General features: G+C 45.9%; 1 protein-coding gene across 3 annotated transcripts; it reads left to right on the top strand.

The window, feature by feature from the left end:
- Window positions 1-1,396: 1,396 nt before the first annotated feature.
- Window positions 1,397-27,512, top strand: LOC120915558 (sialate O-acetylesterase-like). 3 transcript variants are annotated; one of them, XM_040326142.1, is made up of 11 exons: window positions 1,397-1,457; window positions 1,554-1,683; window positions 13,877-14,062; window positions 15,137-15,306; window positions 16,289-16,427; window positions 17,255-17,447; window positions 17,926-18,038; window positions 18,877-19,010; window positions 21,362-21,516; window positions 24,212-24,407; window positions 27,118-27,512. In XM_040326142.1, the coding sequence occupies exons 2-11, from the start codon at window positions 1,629-1,631 to the stop codon at window positions 27,343-27,345; spliced, it is 1,569 nt and encodes a 522-aa protein (XP_040182076.1). In that variant the 5' UTR covers window positions 1,397-1,457; window positions 1,554-1,628; the 3' UTR covers window positions 27,346-27,512. The 3 variants fall into 3 exon arrangements, with proteins under 3 accessions (XP_040182076.1, XP_040182077.1, XP_040182075.1); XM_040326143.1 differs by lacking the exon at window positions 1,397-1,457 and having other exon boundaries at window positions 1,492-1,683; window positions 17,956-18,038; XM_040326141.1 differs by lacking the exon at window positions 1,397-1,457 and having other exon boundaries at window positions 1,493-1,683.

The following is a 27,512-nucleotide window of genomic DNA, read 5'->3' as shown; positions in this document are numbered from 1 at the left end:
AGGCACCATCGGACTCTTGTTGACAAAAAGTTTGTCCGTTTGCAGACCCAACTTTTTGTCCGATGAAACCCGAAAAAGGTTTTCCGATGGAGCGTACACACGATCGGACTAATTTGAAAACTTGCTGTTTTTGAAGTTTGCTGACAAAAAGTCTGACCGTGTGTACGGGCCTTTAGAGCCCTTTCACACTGAGCCGCGGGCAGCATTAGCAGTAAAGCATTGCTACTTTTAGCAGTGATTTACCGCTGTTTTTGCGGCGCTATTAGGCCGCTGGCGGGGCACTTTTAAACCCTGTTAGCGGCTGAAGAAAGGGTTAAATGCGCCCATGTAGCGTTGCTGCTTTGTAGGTGCTTCGGCAGTGATGCCCATTCATTTCAATGGGCAGCGTTGGTTTAGATGCTACTTGCAGGACCTTTTTTTTTTTTAACGGTGACGTGGCCGCGACGATGACGTGGCGACGTGCGCGACCCTGGAAGGTCAATGCTTCCACGCATGCGTCGAATCACTTCGACGCATGCGAGGGCTTTCGGCCGAACGGACATGCCCAGTGAGTCATACAGACGACCGAACATGTCCGACGGACAGGCTTCCAGCGGACATGTTTCTTAGCATGCTAAGAAACATTTGTCCGCTGGAAACCTGTCCGCTCGGCCGGGAATCCGGTCCGGTCGGCCGTACAGACGACCGAACATGTCCGCGGAAACTGGTCCGCGGACCAGTTTCAGCAAACATGTTCGGTCGTGTGTACGGGGCCTTATAGGAGGGCCTGTGATCTGCCGATATGGTTCCTCCTATCGATATGGTTCCTCCTTGACTGCGTAGGCACAATCCAAGCGGAGATTTCCGTGGGCTTCGTCTGCGCCTGCGCAGTCAAGCAGGGAACCATATAGATAGGGGAACTAGCTCGACAAGACACCGGCTCTACTGCCTTATCAGAATCCCTGCCTAGGAGTGACAGGTGTGTACATCTGTACAAATCAATGAGTGTCTACATACATGCTGGTAACCACAAATCTGATTATTTATACGCACACAGGGATGGATGGATGGCGGTGGTTTGTGTTCACACCATCCCTGTATGCAAGTAATTGCATGGATGTGTGGTTACCTGCGTGAAGCAGCAACTTATCATGCCAATAACAGTGTGTGTTCTTATTGGACTGTAAATGTTTTTTTTTTGTTTTTTTTTGAGGAAGCCTTTCTCATTATGTTGTATCTGCTTTTCATACAACATAGGATTTGGTCTCCAGCATGGGACCCCTGGTGTCTGGAGCCCCCCCCCGAGTGCATGTGTAATAAATGCACTCTATAAACACATGCAACTGCGGCATGTAGAGATGGTAAGGGGTTAAAGTCAGGCTTCTGGGCGGTTATAGACAGTTTCCACCCTGAACAGAGTATACTGACATGAGGAGGAGGGAAGTCAGCTGACACCATAATAAGGAAGTGTGGCTGGGGTGAGTAGGGCAAAAGGTGTAGCATGCACATTCAGCAGGGTCTCAGTGTTGTTTGTGTTCTCTATAGGAAGTCTTCCCTTTCTCATCTCATTGTAGGCAGTGGAAGGAGCCCTCCTGCCTTGGTTGCTGTATGAAGAAGTTTCCTGGTGGCGGAAAATTGCTGCTGCTGCTATGAAGACTTTGGTGTCACTCCTGCTGCTGGGACTGTCGTTTGTCACAAGTGCAGGTACCAACAGTCTACCACTCTGTATACATTGCCTAGGTTCCCTCCCAGCTATAGCTTAGCACAGGGGTGGTCAGCTTACTTGCTAAGGCTCCATTCACATTAATGCGTTTTTTTATGCATTTTGCAGAAATGGTTTCCTATGGAACATGTTCACATCAATGCTTTTTTGTGCCTCTGCGTTTTTGGAAAGGGTCGGGGACTTTTTTTCCCGCAAAAAGCAGCGTTTTGCATGTAATAGAATTCAATGGACCCGCATCCAAAACGCAAATACCGGTATTTCGCCGTGATTTGCGGTTTGCGTTTTTTTTTTTTAAACCTGTTTATAGCAGGTTGTTAAAGGAAATGTAAAAAAAAAAAATGGCGGCTAAAAAAAATGATAAAAAAAAAAAATCGTGGTAAAAACGTGTGGCGAAAACGCAGCAAAAACTCTCAAACAACATGCATAGGTGTGAATCGAGCCTAAAGGGGGCCTCAGGTGTGGCCCCTGACATAACCAAAGGTTTGTAAATAATATTCAGTGAATTTTAAATCCTACAGGAACTGCCAGACAATTCTGCAGGACGTGGCCAGAGATGCATTACATGAGACTGCTGAAGATCACTACTATTACTGCCCGTTTACAAATCAACTCTTCCTCATTTGTGCTCCCTACAACCCTTTTGAAAATTATTTGTGCCACATTTGATATAGTGCTTTGAAAAAGTATTCATACCCCCTTAAATTTCCACATTTTGTCATGTTACCGAAAACATAAATGTGTATTTTATTGGGATTTTATGTGATGGACTAACACAAATTGGCACATAATTGTGACGTGGAAGGAAAATGATAAATGTTTTTCAAATATTATTTCAAATATTTATTAATGTTTTTTTCCCTTTTTTTTTTTTAACAAATATCTTAAAGCGGAGGTTCACCCAAAAAACAAGTATATAACATTACATTCTGTATACCTCAAACATGTGCATACTGCTGTTTTTTTGTTTTTTGGGGGGTGTACATACGGTATTATTGCTATTTTTCACCTGGCTTCCGGGTACTAGCTCCCACGGGAGCAGGAGTTCCTATGCAGTGGCGAAATGTCCTCTGGGACAGATGATTGACGTGCCTGACAAAACCTTCCCCTCGGCGTATAAGGTGCGTCACGAGTTTCCGAAACTAGCCGAACTCCGAGTCAGCTCTATACGGCACCTGCGCACCGACTAGGAGTCGTATAGAGCTGACTGCGCAGGTGCCGTATAGAGCCGACTCGGAGTTCGGCTAGTTACGGAAACTCGCGACGCGCCTTATCTGCCGGGGGGAAGTTTTTGACAGGCACGTCAATCATCTGGGCAAAGTCTCAGAGGACATTGCGCCACTGCATAGGAACGCCTACTCCCGCGGGAGCTAGTACCCGGAAGCCAGGTGAAAAATAGCGATAATACCATAAGTACACCCCCCAAAAAACAAACAAACAGCATACTGTACATGTTTGAGGTATACAGAATGTAATGTTATATACTTCTTTTTAATTAAAAGATGCCCTTTAACCCCCCCCCCCACTCTCTCCCCAAATTAAAAGATGCCCTCCTGTCATGGCGATGACCATGTGGGCCTTAAAAAGGAAGGGATGTGGTCTTGAAGGGAAGGGGTGGGTCATATTTTAACTGGGGGGTGCACGACTTTAGTCAGGCCTAGGGCCGCACAAAACCTAAATACACCAATGGGTCAAAGCATATTCATGTGTTGAAATGGTCCAGACCTAAATCCAATTGAGAATCTGTGGCAAGACTTGAAAATTGCTGTACAGACACTCTCCATCCAATCTGACAGAGCTTGAGCTATTTTGCAAAGAATGGGCAAGAATGTCACTCTCTAGATGTGCAAAGCTGGTAGAGACATCTCCAAAAAGACAGAAATTGCAGTGAAAGGTGGTTCTACAAAGTATTCTCAGGGGGGCTGAATACAAATGCACACCACACTTTCACATATTTATTTATAAAAAATTTTTTACATTACTCTGATCTGTGATCCAGTTTCATTGACTCGCTGATCAGGGGCCGCGCAGGCCGCTCGAACAGGAGGACGTCCAGGGACGCCCTCCCGGCAATTCAGGTCTGTGCTGCAGCCGTCTTTTGGCTATAGCGCGGATCTGAAGAGGTTAAGCAGGCCTATGCTGTGAGCTAGGCCTGTTTTGTTTTGATCTGGGGGCAGGGGAGATGTTTAGTGTAGCAGTGGGTGACTGACATTTACTTCAACTCTTGGGCGCCTCCTCTGTTTCCAGGGAGAATGTTCTGGAAAACGGTCAGGGCAGAGAGCTGGAGTGACATGGGGTGCATGTGAGGATCTCTAAACAATCCCCAAACTAGGATTGATAGGGGGCAGGCCTCCTACGTATACCCATGGTCAGCCTGCTGGGGGAGGAGTTGTCGGCTGGGTGAACTGGATGATGGAGTGTTAGACTGGCGTGCCTGAGGGAACCTCCTTTCTGGGGTCTCCTTACACGGTCATGGAGAGGTGTACAGGAGCTGGAGGAGACAGTTGGTCCGCACGCTTGGAGTAAAGTCATTCAGGAACGATCCAGGGCAGATGTCGGTGAGTGGAAAGCACAGTGGAGAGATCTGGAGGAGACTTGCCAGGGGAGCTGGATATAGAGCCAGAGGGAAAGACTGTGGAGTAGGGTGACCACATTTCCAAACTACCATTCAGGGACACCCCCCTTCCCAAAAATCAGTCAGTGTCAGTTTTTTAATTTCGGGACACTGTATTGTCCTGGAATAAAGGTACCCAGGACAGACCTGCAAAATGCGGGACTGTCCCGTGCAATCCGGGACACGTGGTCACCCTACTGTGGAGTTTGTGTCAAATCGATTTGGTTAGACTTACAGGGATCATTAGTCCATCACCTTCTATTCTTCTCAAGAAGATCGATTTCTGACACAAAAGGGTACTGCAGGCCCCCGGCCTACAACAGGTCATCAAGTAATTACACTGGGACTTATTGAGAGTGAGGCCTAGTCCATGTTCTGATGGCATGACAGTATTACTAAGAAAGGGAGGGGGGCATGTACCTGAGATGGACAACTTCGGACACATTGAGACTAAAGGATTTAATTAAAAATAATATCCTGTGTTCTCTGCTAGAATTGCGAGGAAAATATGGACCAACCCCAGGAGATGAATGGAGATACAGACAGGTCCAACACTTTGTAGGTACACTACAGAAACCCCTACGAGATATGAAGGAATTAAACCCATGGGAAAAACTTATAGTGCGGGGAGGAACAGGAAGGCAGGGGATCTCAAATATCTAATGGAGAGACTGGCACACTGAAAACACTGGAAGGTTGGGAACAAGAATTAAACCAAAACATTCCAGAAGATAGAAAAAGAAAAGGAGACAAGTTAGATCTGGTCCATTCTACATCAACGGACTCAAAAGTAAAAGAGATTAACTACAAACTTCTTACCAAATGGTACTATGTCCCAACGGAACTCCATAGAATTAATGGTGAAACATCATCTTTATGTTGGGGAGAGTGTGGGATGGAGGGTACACATGCCCATATCTGGTGGCAATGCCCCCTGATACAGGTATATTGGGTACAGATTCTAAAAAAAAATAAAAGGATAAGTGGTCGGGAGGTGAGACAAGATCCTTGGCATTGTCTGTTCCATTGTATGGGATGGCTAGGAAAAAGTATAGAAGGTCTCTGGTCCCTTACCTATTGAATGGCGCTAAAGCACTAATTCCAAAAAATTGGAAGGAAAAGAAAACCCCATCAATGGGAGAATGGATAAAAGAAATAGATAGGATTAGTAGGATGGAGGAACTAATATCAATCCACAACCACAGTAGGCCAGGATATGATAAGATATGGAGTACATGGAAAGTTTTCAAGGAGCTGGATGTTTAAGTAGATACGGAAGAACACAGGGATTTGGAGTCCCTCTAAATCTAGACATGGAAATGGAGGGGGATGAAATCTGTGTATTTTCCTCCCAAATGTGGAGGGATGTCCCCCCTCCCTCTTTCTTTCCATGTACATTCTATCTTTTTTATATTCCTTCATAACATGGCATTTATATGGAGAACTTTTTTCACATTTATAGGGCTAGGAGGGAAAGCCTTCCCAAGAAATATACACCCCTTTTTTTTTTTTGGGCCTTCCTTGGTATTCCATCATCCAACTCCATCTTTCCATTATACCCTTTTTGCTTGTGTCTGTTTCTCTCTAGCTTATGGGAAAGTAGACAGTAAAATAAATAAAACTCCCTTAAAACCTTACAATAGAAAAAACTACAGCAGACAACTCATTAGATATTAAAGGCCGCGGTTGTTTATTATTGGTTTTAAATAAACAAATAACTAGTGGGTAAACAATAAATTAAGATGGTAATAAATATATAAATAACTTTAGCAAGCCTAGCCACTACGGCTCAGGCTGCAAACAAATTACCCAACTCCAACTTAGCCCGCATTCACACCTAGGCGTTTTTACGCCTGTAGCGCTACGCCGCTGCCGCCAGAGGGCTGAAAACAGATGTCCCTCTATGGAGATGGTTCACATCTCCACGCCGAACGCCTGTCGCCTGCAAAAAGGTCCCGGACCTTTTTTTCAGGCGTCTTCGAGCGTTCGGCTAGGAGATGGGAATCATCTCCATAGAGGGGGTCATCTTGGGGCACATCTAGGCGGACAATACCGGCGCAAATCACGGTACAAAACGCCGCTATTTTTACCGCGATTTGCGGCGACAAAACGCCACGATTTCGTCCGCCTAGATGTGAATGGAGCCTTAAACAATGCACTCGACAAAAACAGCATAAGCATAATTTCTTTTCCTTTTTTTTTTTTAAACTTTATTATAAAATATAATCTTATATTAAAAATTTGTCCCCCTCTGCAAAAATGCAAAGGTGACCCAACCACATAACAGCCACGACATAACGGGGAGGGGGGGAGGGAGAACACCACAGTTCTTCTGTCCTCTGAGGCGACTGAGCTCCCTCCTACGGAACCCTCTTTATATAGCCCCAAATCAGGCCAGTTCTGGCTAGTTTGAACCCACTTTGCGTGGGCTTTCCCTGCGGCCAGAGAGATGACCTGCCTAACTGGATTTGACCTGTATTTTTGAGCGGGCTTTCACAGGTCACAGAGAGGTCACTATACCTTTCTCCCCTCAGACCTGGGAGCCCGCTCAAATCCCCCCTGAGAGCGTCGGGCTCCAAAGGGGAACCTGAAAACTGTTCTCCCGCCACTTTCCCATGAGGAAAAGGGGGGCTAGAGGCTGCCATTCCCCTTGTCCCTTCATTATCTCTTGCTAGGTTGTTTAAGCTGGAGAGGGACGATGGAAGGTATAGGATTGGGAAGGAAATGTTTGAAATAAGGGGAAATGTAATTATAACCTATTATTAATATAGACACCAGCCTGATTTTATAATAGGAGTTATATTGAGACTATGTAATTATGTTTGTATAATGTGTATTTATTTGTTTTTAATGTTGGAAAACATTTTTTTAATAAACAAATATATGAAAAGAAAATAAATAAAAAATAAAAAAAGACAGTGGGCCAGATTCACAAAAGAGATACGCCGTCGTATCTCTGTGATGCGCCCGTCCTAACTATGCGGCTGATTCATAGAATCAGTTACGCATAGATAGCCCTAAGATCCGACAGGTGTAATTGACTTACACCGTCGGATCCTAGGATGCAATTCTAGGCCGGCCGCTAGGTGGCGAGGCCATTGCAGTCAGCGTAGAATATGCAAATGACTAGTTACGGCGATTCACGAACGTCCGCGATGCCCGTCGATCTAAATTTACGTTGTTTCCGTCGAGATACGCATCGTAAAATTAGGGCTACCTCCTAGGTGTTCTAAGCAATGTTAAGTATGGCCGTCGTTCCCGCATTGAAATTTTTAATTTCACGTCGTTTGCGTAAGTCGTCCGTGAATGGCGCTGGACGCCATTTACGTTAACGCCGAAACCAATGACGTCCTTGCAACGTCATTTAGCGCAATGCACCCGACGGAGCATGCGCAGTACGCTCGGCGCGGGAACGCGCCTAATTTAAATGGTGTCCGCCCCATTTGAATTAGGCGGGCTTGCGCCGAGCGGATTTACGTTACACCGCCGCAAGTTTACAGGTAAGAGCTTTGTGAATCGGGCACTTACGCTGTAAACCTGCGGCGGTGTAACGTAAATGGGATACGTTACGCCGCCGAGGAGTAACGTCATTGTACCTGAATCTGGCCCAGTATTACTAAGACTTGGACAGTGAAGTAGTGTGTTGGAGGAAGAGGTGAATAAGTGTTCTGAGGTAACAGTCTGTTGAGGTATGTAGTGAGGAAGAAGTGTTTCTGAGGTAAGACTGTCAAGTTTAGGTCAACCATCTTGTTCTACTAAGTGTGACGTAGTTACTTTTTTTTACAAAGTACTAATTGATCCTATGGTGGGCATTCCATGTCCCTTTTCCCCAACCAAGTTTAACCCCCCCTAATAAAAACAAGCAAAAGACTGTTCATTGACTGAAAAGTATGTCTAATGGAGGTCTGGGAGCAAGGTGAAATGTGTGGATGTTGTAACAAGTAGCAACCCATCGCTACATTATAGTGAGAGCCGGTTCACACAGGGGCGGCACGACTTCGGGGGCGACTCGGCCAGGCGACCTGAAGACGACTTCTAAGGCGATTTGCAAAATGACTTCTGTCGCTCCTATTAGAACGGTTCCATTCACTACAATGGGACGCGACTTGTCAGGCGGCTGTGTCGCCTGACGAGTCGCCCCAGTGTGAACCGGGTCTGAGGGAGTTTTTCTAATAAACATTTCCTATAGCCAGAGCATTGTAGGGGACAAGACAATTCAACATTTTGTGTATTACAGCCTTGTAATCGCAACAAGGAATCCAGACAGACCGGGCTGGAAGTTTGTGAAGCAAAAATAAAACCCTGTGTTATTTCGAGTCTGAATTAGCATTGTGTTAAAAAAAAAACAATACATTGCATTGCTTCTGCAGATGAAGAAAAATTTGTTTTTACAGGCAAATTCCGAAACCATGGCACAATTTTATGAGTTCTTCTGTGACTTGCCGAAGTGTCAAAGAGCTGCAGGGTTGGGCACCAGGAACTCAGCAGGTTGCTGTGCTGCAGAACTGTTACACTGGCCACACATATAATTTTTTTTATTTGTTCAATTTCCTTTAGATTTACCTTCAACTATGTAGTAGTACTACTAAAATTGCTAATGATCAATCGCTAAGGCTGGGTACACACTATTACAAATTGGATGTGGGTTTCCTCGCATCCAATTTGCATAGCTGGAGATTGTGACTGGCCATCTTTGGAGCCGTTTCCCACATCTCTGCCGTGGCTTCCGTGCAAATTGCTTCATTTGGTCCATTTTTAAGGTCCGACTTCAGCCAAAAATTTGGGCTAAAATCCGACACACCGGACTCCTGCTGTGAGCCTCTGCGTTCTCCATTGTGAACCAAGCCTAAAAGTATTTATTGATCCCTGCAAACCGCTGCCTATGGTGTGAGCTACATGAGTAGTGCAAAGGAGCAATTGCATATGATTGCACAGTGCCCCGACTTTGTGTGATTAGAGGCATTTTTTTTCATCTGTTTGTTGCTCTTAGTTCCTGGTTCACAACCTGGGGTCGGTATGCAGTTGTTTGATATTTTGTGTATGGGCCCCAGCATAAAATCTGTACTTTCCCAAGCCAGTGAGGCAAAAATAATATTTAGACTTCCTGGTTCAGTTTTGCTCACCTGATTTGTACTTTTTGTACACACGACCGGTTTTCTCGGCACAATCCAGCAAGGAACTCGATGGGAGACGTATTCTGCCGAGAAAACTGGTCGTGTGTACACTTTTCGCCGAGAAACCCGTCGGGAAACTCGTCGAGCCAAAAAGGGAGCATGTTCTCTATTTCCTCGACAAATTTGGCTCGACGAGTTTTTTGACAGCCGAACAAGGAACTCGACGGGGAAAACGATGTGTTTCGCCCGTCGAGTTTCTCGGTCGTGTGTACGCGGCCTTAGTCTCATGTTACAACTGTTATTCAATATAGGCATAACTTTTTCTTTTTTTTATCAGTCTGATTGTATATTTTATATACAGATTGGTGGGGCCAAGAGGTAGGCCGAATAGATGGGTGCTGCAGCAGGGTTGGGGGGGGTCGTCGCACTTTGGTCTTTTGACTTTGAGTGCTAAAGGATCTTGGGCCAGATTCACGTTTTCTGTTACACTGCCGCAAGTTTTCGGTGTAAGTGCCCGATCCACAAAGCACTTACCTGTAAACTTGCGGCGGTGTATCGTAAACACGTCCGGCGCAAGCCCGCCCAATTCAAATGGGGCGGGTACCATTTAAATTAGACGCGCTCCCGCACCGGACGTACTGCGCATGCTCGGTTTAGCAATTCCCGCCGTGCTTTGCGTGATGTGATGTCATTTTTTAGAACGGCGACGTGTGTAGCGTCCATTCTTATTCCCGGACGTCTTACGCGAAAACAAAAAAAAATTGAAATTCGACCCGGGAACGACGGCCATACTTTAACATGGCTCGACTAAAGTTAAGCCATGTTAAAGCAGGTGTAAATTTGCGACGGGAAAAAATTACTAGCGACAACGTAACGACGGGAAAAACCTTTGTGGATCGCCGTAAATCCTCATTTGCATACCCGACGCTGGAATACGACGCAAACTCCCCCCAGAGGCGGCCGAAGTATTGCATCCTAAGATCCGACTGTGTAAGTCAATTACACCTGTCGGATCTAAGGCCTATCTATGCGGAACTGATTCTATGAATCAGCCGCATAGATAGGACAGGAGCTACGACGGTGTATCAGGAGATACGCCGTCATATCTCCTCTGTGAATCTGGCCCCTTGTTCCTTGCACCGGCTCTGAACAAGCCTCATTAAAACATGCTTGACTATATTTTTTTATTTTAACCACATGTATAATAACATCTATGCACTGTGAGATCAGATTAGTTGTTCTGCGTTGAAGGCCCATTAAAATGAATGGGATGTAACCAATAAAGCATGTAGAACGCATGTTACCAGCATACACGAAAACGCACACGTAATGGTGTGACTCCAGCCAAGCCTTTAAATGGAGACCTGGATTATACTTTGTCCAGGTTTTAACATTTACTGTGCCAAAACAACGTTGTTTGGCTTGTGGAGAGAAGGTTGGTGTCACATGATCTTGCCTGCAATGAGTGTGGATAGTCAAAGTTCAGCAATTCCCACGGCCGATTTGTAATGTGTAGGGGTCTTATACGGCTATTAGAATGTGGAGATCATCAGACAACCTCAGACGTCTGTGTGACTCAATCATGTGATAGCGGTGGAAACCTGGTCAAAGCTTCCTTCCCTTTTATACATGGGATCTGCAACTGCAAGTTTTTCCAGCGGGTTGGGATTAGGGTGACCACATTTCCAAACTGCCATTCAGGGACCCCCCCCCCCCTTTATAAAAAGATAACTTTTTATAAAAAAAAAATTGTGACCCCCCCCCCCCATGGTTTTTACCGGTTCATCCTGGGACCTGTAGTTCTTCATTAGTTGGGGGGGGGGGTCGCATCTTCAGCTCTGAGGGGTTCATGGTGGGACCTGTAGTTCTTCACTTTTGGGGGTCACATTCCCCCCAAAAGTGAAGGACTACAAGTCCCAGCATAAACTCCTAATATCTAAAGATGTGACTCCCCCCCCCCCCAATTTGAAGGACTACAACACCCAGCATGAAACCCCTGAGATCTAAGGGTGTGATCCCATAGATTTCACAGGTTTATGCTGGGACCTATAGTTCTTCACTATTTGGGGGGCAGGGGGTCTCGCATCTTCAGCTCTGGGGGGGGGGGGGGGTTCATGCTGGGAAGTGTAGTCCTTAACTTTGGGGAGGTCACCCCCCCCCCCAAAGTAAAGGACTACAAATCCCAGCATGAACCGTTGATATCTAAAGATGTGACCCCCCCACCCCCATTTTGAAACTCCCCGCATGAACCCATGAGATCTAAGGGTGTGACCCCATAGATTTCACAGATCTATGCTGGGACCTGTAGTTCTTCACTAGTTTGGGGGGGGGTGTCACATCTCAAGCTCTGAGGGGTTCATGCTGGGACCTGTGTCAGTTTCATTCCGGGACACTGTATTGTCCCAGAGTGAAGGTGCCGGGACAGACCTGCAGAATGCGGGACTGTCCCGGGCAATCCGGGACACGTAGTCACCCTAGTTGGGATATGGTGTGTAATAACAATCAATGACTAGCAGTGCTAGAAGAAGGTCTTTTAGCACCTAAGCAGCGGCAGTCAAAAGTGCAACCACTAGCACCACCATAACCTGTGCGCTTCTTGAAGGTTGCAGGTCCTGCCCTTTTTGCAACCCAAGGTGACCATCGCTTGGCCTGGCACTACATGGTCTGATCACAGCAGATGGCATCCGATGGCCTTCCTGAAGCTGTAGAAGCCCTGACACTTCTGCTGGTTGGACCAAATCAGTGTGTTGCAAATAAAGTAAGGGGGTTAAGGTGATTTAATATTTTTTTTTTTTTTTTGCGTGTTGCTTTCCTTTGTGCGGATGTCACTAGATAAATCAATAACTGGTTATTCGGGATTGTAGAGCCTGTTGTGTCTCTGTACCTGTATTGTTAGCAGTTCTCACCCACCCGTGCCCTGGTTTACTGCAAGTTGAGTGCCGTCCTCTGCTGTGACTGCATGTCAGAATTCATTGAAAATGGCTAAAGTGACTTTACAAGTCAAATTAATACAATTGTGACAATAATCTACAATATGTCAGCAACTGTATCAATTTTCAGGAGAACTCAACCTTTTTTTATAAAGAGCTACACATGAGCTCCTGACCTCAACCCAATAGAACATCTAGAGACTGTGAGCCAGGCCTTCTCGTCCACATCCGTGCCTGACCTCACAAATGCGCTGCTGGAAGAATGGTTTAACATTCCTATAGACACACTCCTAAACTTTGTGGACAGTCTTCCCAGAAGAGTTGAAGCTGTTATAGCTGCAAATGGTGGGCCTACTCAATATTGAACCCTACAGACTCCTAGCTAGATTCAGGTACATGTGTGTATCTTTGCGGCGGCATAGTATTTATGCTACGCCGCCGTAAGTCAGAGAGGCAAGGGCTGTATTCACAAAGCACTTGCCTCCTAAGTTACGGCGGCGTAGCGTAAATGGGGCCGGCGTAAGCGCGCCTAATTCAAATGAGGATGAGGGGGCATGTTTTATGTAAATGGGTGGTGACCCGACGTGATTGACGTTTTTTACGAACGGCGCATGCGCCGTCCGTGTACATATCCCAGTGTGCATTGCTCCAAAGAACGCCGCAAGGACGTATTGGTTTCGACGTGAACGTAAATTACGTCCAGCCCCATTCACGGACGACTTGCGCAAACAACGTAAAAATTTAAAATTTCGACGCGGGAACAACGGCCATACTTAACATTGGCTACGCCACCTAGGGGGCAGCTTTATCTTTACGTCGGAGTACCTCTTACGGAAACGGCGTATCTTTACTGCAACGGGCGCACGTACGTTCGTGAATCTACGGATCTAGTCATTTACATATTCTACGCTGAACTTAACGGAAGCGCCACCTAGCGGCCAGCGGAAAAATTGCACCCTAAGATACGACGGCGTAGGAGACTTACGCCGCTCGTATCTTAGCCTAATTTAAGTGTATCTAGTTTCCAGAATACGCTTAAATTTACGCTGGCGTAGATTCAGAGTTACAATGGCGTATCCCTACCTGAATCCAGCTATAAGACACCAATAACGTGCATATGTGTGTAAAGACAGGTGTCCCAATACTTTTGGTAATATAGTGCATTGCGTTTCTGAGTCTGCACACCTCCTACCACCATTGGGAGGGGCTCCCTCCATCCGTGCTAGACCTTAATATATATATATATATATATATATATATATATATATATATATATATATATATATATATATATTATGTACACTACAGCAGAAGTGGGAACATTCTAATGTTGTTTGAAACAGATTGTGAACTAGTCAAAAACAAAAATTTATATTGGGGGTGAGCTATCAATTGGTGAGACGCTAACCGCCTACTTGGTGAATCCTGAGGATGTACATGACATGCAGGCCGGCTGACCCCACATTTCTACTGGATATGGAAGTTTGCTTGAGACTTTTACTGGTTTTCTATATTCCAGATTGCACATTTCGATTTGCTTCGTACTATGGAGATCACATGGTTCTGCAGCAGCAGCCGGCACGTGCCGTTGTCTGGGGGTACGGTGAGCCTGGTGCCGAGTTGACAGTATCACTTGAACCCGGATTGGAACCTGGATTGGGACCTGGATCTTTAACTATCTCAAAGACAGCCGTGACCATCAATGGTAAGTGGAATGGAATCTGTAGTGCTTGTTCTCGAACTGTGTAGCAACTTTTATATCCTCTTCTTCCTTTTTTTTTTTTTTTACCTAGGTCATGTAATTCTGTCCTATGTCCAGTCTCCTGGAATTCTTATGTCATTGGTCCCAGGGCACTGGGATTATAGTAGCGGGAACAGCAGCTAGGCACACAGTTAACCCTTTGATCGCCCATGATGTTAACCCCTTGCCAGCCTGTGTCATTAGTACAGTGACCGTGCATATTTTTAGCACTAGTACCAAAAAGTGTCAGTGTCCAATTTTGTCCACCACAATCCCGCTATAAATCGATGTTCGCCACCATTACTAGTAAAAATAAATAACTATCCCATAGTTTGTAGACATTATAACTTTTGTGCAAACCAGGCAATATACGCTTATTGGGATTTTTTTTTTTTTTTTTTTTACCAACAATATGTAGCAGAATACATATTGGCCTAAGTTGATGAAGATTATTTATATTATACCTATGGGCTCAAAATTCTCCCCTTCTTTGGCAAACCTGTATATGGGTTGGTGGGAGGGGATTTTTCTCTTCTACCAAGACAACCCATATGGAGAATCCATTGATTGATATTGTCACTTTTAGGCTGGGTTCAAACTGTCACCGCATGCAACACACAGCAGGGGTCCGGTGCGTGCTGGTTCACCGGTTCAGGTCCGATTTCAGCCTGAATTTTGGGCTGAAACGCACCAAAAAAGGCACACTTTTTTCCGGCACACTGCAATAGACCCGCTGCGGAAATGTGTACCGCCTCCATAGAGAGCAAGTCACATTTTCCTGCTATGCGAATTGAATGCGGAGAAGCGCACATTCAATTCGCATAGGCGTGAACCTGGCCTGAAAGATCTGATCTTTGTATGGAAAGGGCCAACCCATGCATTGGGTTCATTTTTTGGCTTCTCTCAGCGACACTGTACAATGTTTGTTTGTTTTATTTGTATTTATTTTTTCTGAGTATCATTGTGATTTCATTTTACATCAGTTTCCAAGAAATCCCTGCATAATAAAATATTTCTGTACACCTATCTATGTTTCAGATGAAGGGGTGTGGAAGTTGATGCTGCCCGCCATGGGTTATGGAGGTCCCTACCACTTGGTGGCCCAACAATTTACAACCAACACAACCACCATCTACCTGAAGGACATCCTATTTGGTGATGTCTGGCTGTGCAGTGGACAGAGCAATATGGAGATGACCGTATCGCAGGTATGTCACTCAATCCTATGACCACCATTGTATTACCTAGGGTCTCTGCTAAAACAATATATATAATGTTTGGAGGCTCTGAGTAATTTTCTAGCAAAAAATCGCGACTGGGGCAGGGGGAAGGAAGTTCTACAGATTCCTTGCTGTCCACCTGGCAAGAGGAAGTTTCCCCGGCACCTGCTGGCCCTTAAATAGCCTCTCCCCGTCCTTCCAGCACATTCCCTGGGCCCCCATTTGCTCTTCCTAGCTAGCTCCCCTCTGGCCCCTTAAAGGGGCAGGTGCTGCCTAATTAACCCTTAGCCAGCTAAACCACCTGATCCCATAACCTGGGCTAGGGAGGCCGCAATCCCAGGAAAGTGGCCCCATATTGTGACCCCTTTTTTTTTCATTCTCCCTCTTAACTGCGTGAGAAAAACATGGGATTGTGGGTAAATCTTATACCAATAAACTCATGTATTTTCCTTCTAGTTAAGAGGGCTGGGCTGGAAGGGAGTAGGTGTCTTTTAGATACATGCCCCCTTCTATGATTCTGCAGGTGTGCCTCTACTGCAGCATTTTTATTGGGCCAATGGTACTTTACCTTTTGGTCCAAGGCTCCAAGCTGTCCATTGAACTCAGTGCCTCTGACGAGGAGAGGCACTGTGAGCTCATCCTCTGTCTGCTGCAAACATTGTACCAGCTTGTATTTAAACTGGCCGCTCTGTATGTAGCTTCTGACAGGCTGAGCAAGGAGCCCCGTATCTCTGTAACCATAAGTCGTAGAAGCCCCAAATTCAGCTACCTACCCCCAAATTTGGGGTTTCTGTGACCCCCAGGTCGCCGAACTATGACCCTCAATCTTCGGGGGGGGGGGGGTTATTCATGGCAGGTGAGGATCTGACTGTACAGCCCTGGTGTGTAAGGCCTTATAGTGTGAACCAGGCCTTAGTTTCTGCAGGAATGTTGTACAGTATCAAGTAAAAGAAATGTCATTTGCCAACAGATGTTCAATGCCAGTGAAGAGCTGAAGATGGCCTCTGATTACCCTTATATACGACTATTCGCAGCTTCCCTAGAACAGTCTGATGTAGAACTCCAAGATCTTATCAAGGTGGACCTGCAGTGGTCACTTCCAAGTGCCGGTGAGGCTCTCCTTGTATAACACATATTGAAATTATGTAACTGGACTCATCATATGAGTTATCTGCTCCTGTTCTGGAGGTAATGTCAATGAGGAAGAATCAACACGACTGGTTTTTAGTAAAAAGTAGCTCTAAACTTTGTCCGATTTTACCAGTCTTGCAAATAAAATCCCAAAGTTTGGGTTGTCCCCAGAAAAGTAATAGAGGATAAATCTGCCAACGGGGACACGGGGGTCCCCAAGGAATTCCCATAATTTTCAGGGATTTCCTTTCACTTCCTGTTTGGCTGTGGGACAGGAAGTGAAGGGAAATCTCCCCAATGGGACACAGATGGTGATAAAAAAAATCTGACAAGTGTTATAACCCTCCCTTGCCCATAGTTCTACGTGAAGAGCGCTACTATAGTATAAATCTTTGAATATACCCGTGTTGGCAGTGCATTTTACAGACATTTATTCTAAAATCATAGTTGTTACCAAGATTGTGAGTTTCCTCCTCCTCAGTAAAAAAGGGGAGTGGTGGGTTTTTAAGGGGCTTAATTGTCGTAGCCCAGTGACAATCACACTCCGCTGGCACCTAGATTGGGTCCTGCAAGCTGGAAAATCTTTCTGCATGGTTCTAGCTGAGAGTGGCATTGTTGCGTAAGTGACAGCGTGGTGTGCGATTGGCCAGTCCTTTGTCAGGAGTGTGTGGGAAGGGCAGGGATCTGATGCCGGGTCTTATCACGGGAGGACCAGGGAAGGTAAAAGTATGTAAGCGGGTTAAACCTCACCTATCATTTTGACAATCTGGTGCTAATGGTTTTGTTTGCTTTCTTTTTTTAAAAGGAACCCTCGGACAAGGCAACTTCACCTACTTCTCGGCTGTTTGCTGGGTGTTTGGGCGGCATTTGGCACACAGGCTGAAATATCCAATAGGACTGGTGGAATCCTCCTATAGCGGCACTCCGGTTGAGGCTTGGTCATCGAAAACTGCTCTGAAAAAATGTGGGCTGTCAAATGCAGCAGACAATTCATACAGGTGAGTAATGTATTCACAACACACAAATCTGGGTAGACTAAAGGCCCATACACACGATCAGACTGTTTGACAACAAACTTCCAAATGAGCAGGTTTTCAAACAAATCCTACCGTGTGAACACTCCATCGGACAAAAGTTTGCTTTGAAAACGGACAAACTTTTCGGCAACAAAAGTCCTACGGTGCAAAGTCCTATCGTGTGTACAGAAGTCCATCGGACTTTAGTCCAAAGTACAAACACGCATGCTCAGAACCAATGTTAAAATCAACCAACAATAGCAGAAGTTGACCAAAGGGTGGCGGTAAAGATCAGAAAGGAGCTGAAAAACCATGTGATTTTGGGAAAGTTTGTTGAAAAAAGTCCTGCCGTGTGTATGCTTACCATTTTTATATAAAAAATAGACGTTTACTCATTATGTATTTTGTTTTTTCTATACTGTACACTAACTGCATCCTTTTTTTTTTTTTTTTCTAAAAGTTTTAATTTCTTTGACATGATGGTTGCCAGTTCATCCATGTACTCAGTCTTGTGGAATGCCATGATTCACCCCCTCATCAACATGACCATTAAAGGAGCAATATGGTATCAAGGTAAATCTTATTCCATGATTGCAGTATGACCTGTTTATAAAAGCTCTATCATGGCATTGGCCATTGTACAAATGAGTGACCGTGATCTCTTGTACTGAGAGGAGGGGGGGGTGTTTGCACCGAGGGGGTACTATAGTTGGTGGGGGGGGGGAGATGAACAGTGGGGGGAATGTGTATATTACAGTGGAGGGGGAGATGTGTATATTACAGTGGGGGGGGGGGGGGGGGGGAGATGTGTATATTACAGTGGGGGAGAATTTTTTTATTTTTATTTGCTGATCCGAAAAATGATCCGATCCGTGAGTTTTTTAAACCGTTGCACCCCTAGTGCTGTGTAATGTAAAGGGGGCCAGTGATGCAGGGTGCTGTGTAATGTAAAGGGGCCCAGAGCTGTGAGGTGCTGTGTAATGTAAAGGGGTCCGGAGGGGCAGTTGTGGGGAGGGGTACACAGTAGTGACAAAGGTATTGAAAGATGCAGGGGGCACAGTGGGGTGTTTTTACATTTTAACATGGGGGCACTTTTAACCCCCGCTAGCGGTCGAAAGGGTAAAATACGAATGTGTAACGTCGCTGCCAAAGTGCGCCCCCCCCCCCTGAAAAAATTTCAGCGGACGCCCATGCTGCTCACCAACAGAGTGCATTAGTATGTGCATAAATGTGGCCTCAGCCAGTGCCACTCCAGCCATGCTGTTATGCGTTTTTGTCCCTTTACTGCAACCAGCGGGGGGGGGGGGGGGGGAATTTCCTATATACTCTTTGAGCGGCACTGCAAGTTTCACTTGGATCACTACCATGATATTGTCACCTTGTACCAAGTTGTCTTCTGTGCTGATTTCAGGGGAGCAGAACACAGAGATTAACACGGATCTGTACAATTGCACTTTTCCGACCCTCATCTCAGACTGGAGACGTAGGTTCCATGAGGGCTCCCTCGGCCAGACAGATCCCATCTTCCCCTTTGGCTTTGTTCAGGTAACACATTTTTTTTTAACTCTACTTTCTTAAAAAAAAAAAAAAAAAAAAGAGTCCTGAGCTTAGATTGCAGTTTAAATACCTGGAAGGTGTGGGGGTGGGGGTTGTGTGTTTTGGGTTAGTTCCCATACCGTGGCCTATAGTAAAGTCTGTGCTGGGGAGTCCAAACCCCAGTAACTACAAGTGCCTTCTGGGATCCTTCACTTACATATTTACGAGAGGCCTCTAATTTTTCAGTGATTACAGGCCTAGTCCACAAGAAGGTCCTCCCGACACCTGAATCTCATGAGACGTGGGGGCTCCGGTTACCAGGCTAATACAACCAGGGGAATTTTTATTATTGCCAAGGAGGCAGACCCCCTCCCCTCCACAATCTACCACTCATTCCTTACCAGAACGATTTGTAATGTCCACACTCCCTATGTGTTGGCGTTACTTTAATTTGACCAATGTTTAAGTTACAGTATTTTTATTTATTATATAACCATAGCAGTTACCGTATTAATTGGCGAGTCAGTGCCCATGAATGCAGCCTGATTAGTGCCCATCTGCAGCCTCCCCACCTCCCATCAATGCAGCCTGATCAATGCCAATCTGCAGCCTGATGCAGTTTTTCAACTCCATGCCTATTTGCAGCCTGAACCATGTCTCCTCACTGTAGCCTGAACTGTGCAGGAAATCACCAAGCTATCTTCTCCTGTTTACTCTGCTCTTACTTGACAGTCACACACACACAGTCCCACCTCCACCATTGGCATTGGACCAGCTCCTGTAATAGACAGAACACTGGTCCAATGCCGGTGGTGGAGGTTGGACTGTGTGTGTGACGTGAGAGCCGAGGTGAACAGGAGATGAGATGGCGGGGTTCGTCTTCCGATCCTGACCTGATGGCCCTCCTGGCCTCAGGGATGTGTGAGCCATCGTTCCCTTCAGAGGTGCACTATCGGCGTATAAAGCGCACCCGTGATTTTCAGGGGGAAAAAAGTAGAGGTAGACCGATATGGATTTTTTTCTGTCCGTTGCCTATATTTAGAAATTGGGGCGGCCGATGGCCAATATATGATGCCGATTTTTGTGGCCGATTGTTTTAGGCAGATTTAAAAAAAAAAAAACCCTCACCCACTCTACTCCTTCCTGCTTACTCCTGTCACTCTAACACACACTTGATGTTCTCAGTACAGATGGCACTGATTGGCACTGGCAGGTGGCACTGGTTTGGAACTGGCAGGTGGCACTGGTTGGCATTGTCAGGTGGCACTGTTTTGGAACTGACAGATGGCACTGGTTTGGCATTAGCAGGTGGCACTGGCTGGCACTGACAGATGGCACTGGCAGGTGGCACTGACATATGGCACTAGTTTGGGACAGGTGGCACTGGTTGGCAGTGGCACTGGCAATTGGAACAGATTGGCGGTGGCATTGGCTGGCAGTGGCGGGTGACACTGACTGGCAGTGGTTGGCACTGGCTGGCGGTGGCACTGTCAGATGGCACTGATTGGCGGTGGCACTGGCAGGTTTCACACGAAGCCGAGTGTAACTGTGTGAAACTAACAGAGGACAGAGAGAGGAGCTGTCAGCTCAATGTCAGGGGTCGGCGGGACCCAGCAGCTAAATTACACCAGCCAATGATTGGGCTGCTTTAGAAAGGGTTTGGGGCCACATACATGTAGCGGCCCACCCAGATACCATCCCATTGGTTGGTGTAATATAGTCTCTCTCATCTCTCTCTCATCCCCCTACATGTGAAAGGTTCCTAGAGGCAGGCAAGACTTTCTCTGGCTGCCCTGTGATATGTCTGTGTCTCTTCTCATGCAGACTGTCTATCTGGGCAGAGCCCTTCCCTCTTTTATTAACGGCACAGGGAGAGAGGCAGAGCTCTGCAAAAAGTGTGGAAATTTTAGGGTGACCTTTTCCCTTCTGGCTGGGGCCAGCGGCTGCCTCACTAACCAGCATTTTAACCTAAAAAGAAATTCTTGTTGGTGCACTCTCTCTAATTGTATCGTTGGTGTCCCCGCTCTTCCTCCTACCTATACTGCTGTGATCCTGCAGTTCTGGCTCCCCTGTGTAAGGGAGCACTTGACAGCAGCTGTGAATTTCGGGAGTGGTGACATCACTCATAGGCTCCCATGGCCCAGTCATTGTCGGTGCTCCCTCCTCCCTGCAGCAGCCGCTGTACAATCTACTTTAGATCTAGTAACCACTATATAGTGCAAGGGCCTGCCTGATTGGATACAGACCGATTAAATAGATTAGGTAGGTGCTCATGTTACCCAGTTTTAGAAAAATCTAAAGTTGATTGTACAGACATTGTATTGTTGTAATATAACAATTTTTTGTTCATGGTTCCCTAGCTGTCTACATACCAGAAAGCCAAACAAAAAGACAACTATCCTGTGATCCGATGGCACCAGACTGCAGATTTTGGCTACACACCTAATTCAAAGATGCCAAACACATTCATGGCTGTGACAATGGACCTCGGAGATGAAAAGTCACCGTACGGCAGGTCAGATAAAAGGAATGCATTTCTCTTCTTACAGATCTGTTTTCTGTGTCATGAAGTTCTGATATGAAAAAGCTGAATACCGCTAAATCCACAAATTAATTTTGTATGCCAGCTGTTTTACCTGTCAAAGTAATTCTATTTTTGCCCACCCAGTCTTAAGCTTTACACAGTTCTGTCGCACAGTGCCAGAAGGCTTGTCATGTACCTGGACAGTTAAAGGAGAAGGCACATGCTGATGATCTAGATCAGTGGCATAGCGTGGGTTCAATGCTGTATCCTGGCCTAGGCCAACAAGGCCCAGGCCTAGGGCAGCACTTTGCAGGGGTGCAGCACAGACAGTGTCCCCGCCGGCTTGCGCTACACTGTTAGGCAAATTAGTTTAGCACCCCCATAAATCTGCTTCCAGTATGTGGGCGGTTGGCATTCTGCAACTGTGGGGGGGGGGGGGCGTCGCTTCAAATTTTTTTACCATCCCTGTCCCATTGCAGAGATTTCCCTTCACTTCCTGCCCCATAACCAAACAGGAAGTGAGAGGAAATCTATGCAAATTAAGGGAATCCATTGCCCCCCCCCAGGCCATCAGAACTAGTGTCCCTACTTGAAAATTTCAGGGTGGGTCTTAAACCACAAGGGGTGTGGCCTTGACAGGAAGGGGTGGGTCATATTTAAATTAGGGGGTGCATGAGTTTAGTCAGGCCTAGGGCAGCACAAAACCTAAATACATCCCTGTGTGGGTTATCAGCACCCGGGGCAAGGCAAGTAATTTGCACCCCCTAACTTGTGGACTTTAAGCACACAAGAATGGGGGCCCAGGTTCCTCCACTCACAGCCTGAGCCTTTGATTGGCTTCCTGCAGCCTTTTATTATTGGTTAGAATTGAAATATCTCTTTGATTACAGTAGTCAGATATCTTCTCAGCCAATCGGAGGCTTGGGTTGCAAATAACGAGGAATACCTATATACAGCAGAGCAGGCAGCCAAAAATAAACCAGACATAAGGGTTGTGCATTTTATTTAGTGATAGATATACTACAGGAGATGGTCAGAGACTGCAGACACATTACAGGAGATGGTCAGAGACTGCAGACACATTACAGGAGATGGTCAGAGACTGCAGACACATTACAGGAGATGGTCAGAGACTGCAGACACATTACAGGAGATGGTCAGACTGCCGACACATTACAGGAGATGGTCAGACTGCCGACACATTACAGGAGATGGTCAGAGACTGCAGACATACTATAGGCAGGGATTTTTTTTTCTCAGAAAATAAGTGCAGGACCTTAACCACACCTCCACCGCCTAACAGTGGGAGAGTCTTAATGGGGCATTATTAAATACTAGTGGTGCATTCTGCACAGTGTAGCGTTCAGGAGTGCAGTACATACAGAGTTCATGAGTGTACTGCGTACAGAGTGTAAAGATCAGGAGTACCCCAAGTACAGAGTGTAAAGTTTAGGAGAGTGCTAGGTACAGAGTTCAGAGTGCACTTCATACAGAGTGAAGAGCGCACTGCAAACAGAGTTCAGGAGTGCACTGCGTACACCGTGCAGACTTCAGAGGTGTGCTACATACAGAGTGCAAAGATTAGAAGTGTGTGATATATAAAGAGAAAAAGATTAAGATTCTACTAAGTACAGAGTGCAAAGTTCAGGAGAGCACGGAGCTATAAAAAAAAATTCTCTTTTATAAAGGGGGAACAAATTGCCCTCTCAAGATCTACTTGTCATACACAATTTATATATCAAAACGTAGGTATTTTTGTCTGGTTTCAGGCAATGTGCTCAGTTTTGTGATGCACCTTTTACTTTTGGTTGATGGAGCTTCTAAATGACAAGAGTTCCAAATTTTCTTCCATTGACTGTCATGTAAAAAAAAACCTATACATTTTCAATCAAAACGCACACAGAACCTCTTTTTTAAATCGCTGACATGCCCACATTTTTACGTTTTTTATCTACATAAATTTTATACCGATACGTTTTACAAAGGCTTTGTGTTTCTAACGGTGAAGTCGCTGTTTCGATAGCATGTACTGTTGTGGATTTATTAAGGTTTGTTTGAAGGGTATTTTTTTTCCCTAAATAGCTTCCTTTACCTCAGTGCAGGGGGGAGGGGCGCCCAGGCAAGTCAGGAAACGCTCTACTTTGCAGATAGAGAAAGGAGCTGTGTGTTATTGGACATCCTGATTACCCCCTCCCCCCTCAAGAGGCTTTCTCCACACCAGGGAGAAAGCCTTACATCACTGTGTGTAGTTACAGACAGAAGAACAGGAAGTGAAGAAATAAAGACATATAAAAGCAAAACCAAAGGATGAAATAAGTGAAAGAGGACTGCACTAAGGTAAAGGAAGCTATTTAGGGAAAATGTGTTTTACCTTTACAACCCCTTTAATGATCAAAAATAGGCGTTATAAGTACTGAAGGAATGCTGCTTGTATGTCCTAAAGATAGTGTAGTGGTTATGGTGAATGGCTTTGGTGTGGGCTCAGCAATTCAGCATTCCCACACATTTTCTGCAGGAAATGCATTTTCTAGTTTATTTCCGATTTTCTAATCTAGTGAGTACCTCAAATAAGCTGACAAAGGACCAAGGCAAGATCTAGAGGTGTGTGTTGTGGCTTTTAAAATTCAACCAGCAGAAAACTTCAGCTTTAACCTCAAATTGTACTGAAGTGGTTTTTCCTTTCCAGTGTTCACCCACGGGATAAAGGGACGGTGGGGTACAGGCTCTACCTGGGGGCACGTGCCATCGCCTACGGCGAGAAAGAAGTCCAGTTTCAGGGTCCGTTTCCAGTTCGTATTGACGTCTATTATGAATACCTGTACATGAATATTACATACGACCAGAAGCTCCTAATGACTGGAACCTGCGACAATATGTTTGAGGTAAGGAGGGAAGAAGTGATGATAAATTTTGTACAGATAGTCTGTTTAATCACTGTATATCACCTGACTTGGGCTGACCATACACAGTGCTAATTTCTTTCTTGCAACCATGGGGGGGAAGCCGTCCCCGCCAGGAGAAGACGGTGATTATTGCTAGCGGTTATAGCAACCGCTTGCGATAATCAGAAGCGAATTCGGCAGGCTGGTTGTACCCAAGTTGATCGCTCAATTTGTTACATTCAGCCTGCCCATTAATGGTTCAAGGATCAAACCATATATGGTCAGACAATTTTGTTTTGGGGGGGGGGGGGGGGGTGGTGTGGTACTGTGCTTGTGCTGGGGGTATAAGTGGGGGATCCAGGTCCCAGACTTTGAATTCCTTGTTATTTATAACAGATGTAAAACCATGAGAAATGTTTTAGTAGCCCTTGGATGAGTGATTTATGTATATAATAGTTACATAGTAGGTAAGGTTGAATAAAGACAATAGTCCATCCAGTTCAACCTATGTAGGTGAACATGTGTCGGTGTCTAAATCATTTCCCATATCCATGTATGTTGTGTTCACTAAGATGCACATCCAGAAGTCTCTTAAAAATAGCAATACTCCCTGTGGACACCACCAATTGTGGAAGAGAGTTCCACATTCTTACCGCCCTGACAGTGAAAATCCCCCTGCGCAGCTTTAGGTTAAACCTCTTCTCCTCCAATCTCATTGTGTAGTCCCATGTCCTCTTACACTCCCTGAGACTGAATAGTTTGTTCTTATGCTGGGGTCACCATTGAGGTATTTGTAAATCGTTATGTCCCCTCTCAAGCGTCTCTTCTCCAGCGAGAATAAATGTAGTGCTTGAAGTCGTTCCTCATAATTGAGGTCCTCCAATCCCTGTATTCATCCTTCTCTGGACTCTCTTCATCAATTCCCTTCTGAGTACTGGTGACCAGAACTGGATGGAATAATCCAGATGTGGCCCAACCAGAGTTTTTATAAAGTGGCACGATTATAATTTTATCTTTTTAGCATGGGGGGAAAAAAAAAAATAAAGTCTGTCTTTAACTAGGACCCCCAGATCTTTCTCCAGCCTAAGGTTCTCCCCTTAGTGATTAGTTTGCATTTGTTTTTAGCCCCGAAGTGCATCACTTTACGTTTCTTCACATTAAACCTCATTTGCCATGTATTTGCCCACCCCATTATTTTGTTAAAGCGGAGTTCCAGCCTTTTACTGTTTATTAAAGGTCAGCAGCTACAAAAAGTATAGCTGCTGACTTTTAATAAATAGACACTTACTTACCTGTTCCACGGTCCAGCGATGCGGCCGCATGGAGCCTCGCTCCTCTCCTCGGTGCCTCCATTCACATTCTGGGCACCTGGCCATGACCGCTTTCGGCTTCACAGCCGGGTACACACTGCGAATGCGCGAGCCGCGCTACGCTCCCCGAATGGACAGGCGATCTCCTGGGACCTGTCACGTGTCCTAGGAGATCGCCTAGAGGGAGGGGCTGCCTAGGTGATCCCTAGGTGGAAGTAGGACAGGAAGTCCCACTCCTACCGCATGAAGCCTCGCTCTTCTCCTTGGCGCCTCCATTTACATTCTGGGCACCTGGCCGTGACCGCTTTCGGCTTCACAGCCGGGTACACACTGCGAATGCGCGAGCCGCGCTGCGCTCCCCAAATGGAGAGGCGATCTCCTGGGAACTGTCACGTGTCCCAGGAGATCGCCTAGAGGGAGGGGCTGCTTAGGGGCAGAGGAGGAGTCACCTAGGCGATCCCTAGTTGGAAGTAGGACAGGAAGTCCCACTCCTACCAAAGCCCCTACTCCCAAAAAAAATAAAAAATGACATGCCAAGGTCCGCTTTAAGGTCTTTCAGTAAAATTCCTATATCATTGCTGGCCAGCAAGTACAAAAAATAGTTGTAGATTAGGCGTTGAGCATAAAAGTAAATCATAGATGCCAAAAGAGAGAGACAGTGGGACGTTTCTCCCACTGAATTTAATGGGTGAGCATTAAAAGTGCATTAAAGCGGATGTGCCATGGGGAAAATAATATTAAAAGCCAGCAGCTACAAATACTGCAGCTGCTGACTTTTAATATTAGGACACTTACCTGTCCTGGAGTCCAGCGCCGATCGCAGCAGAGTACGAGTGATCGCTCGTCTCTCTGCTGCTCCCCCCGCCATCCACGCTGAGGGAACCAGGAAGTGAAGCGCTGCGGCTTCACTGCCCGGTTCCCTACGGCGCATGCGCGAGTCGCGCCGCGCCCGCCGATTGGCTCCCGCTGTGTGCTGGGAGCCGAGTGTTCCCAGCACACAACGGGGGGGGGGGGGGGGCGACGGGATGTGACGGAATGTCCGTCTTTTGCCCGTGAATGCCGGGCCGGAAGTGGGTGCAAATACCTGTCTTTAGACAGGTATCTGCACCCCCCTCCCCCCTGAAAGTTGTCAAATGTGACACCGGAGGGGGGGAGGGTTCCGATCAGCGGGACTCCACTTTAGGGTGGAGAACCGCTTTAAAGTATCAAGATTCAAATGCACCAATGTGAGTCTAGCCGGACAAAAGATCCAAGCCTTTCCTAATCTATTCAAAGCCAAATGATTTGGGATATTATTAATACTATTAGGATATTTCATAATTGACTAGGGCTTTGAAAATTGTGACTACAAAATAGTATGTGCTTGTTATAACGGTGACCTCCCCTTTGTTTGTCTCCAGGTATATTGCAGCACTGACAAAGGCAAAAGCTACAAGTGGGTCCCTGTACCGGCCTCCTATCTGGTTATATCTCCAAAAAGAGTCACCATCTCATTTGATGGATGCCCTGATGCTCAAGGAGTCCGCTATGCCTGGAATGACTGGCCATGCGAGTATAAGCGATGTTCACTCTACAGCGTCCAAAAGAAACTTCCTGCTCCTCTCTTTGTGAAATATTTTGCCACTTGAACCCTCTGTTCTGATTTCAATTACCTCTACATTTGACACCTACGTTTATCAAAGTGCACTGATCATTGTCTGCAGCTGCTGATCAATAGAAAATGTTCAAACCTGTCGAATAAAAAATAGGGGAGGGGTATGAAAGGCACGGGTAAATATGGTAAAGTATAGTTCCA

This window comes from Rana temporaria, chromosome 10, assembly GCF_905171775.1.
Source record: "Rana temporaria chromosome 10, aRanTem1.1, whole genome shotgun sequence".
NCBI lineage: Eukaryota > Metazoa > Chordata > Amphibia > Anura > Ranidae > Rana > Rana temporaria.
Note: the sequence above shows the minus strand (reverse complement) of the source record. Positions and strands in the feature narration are given on the sequence as shown.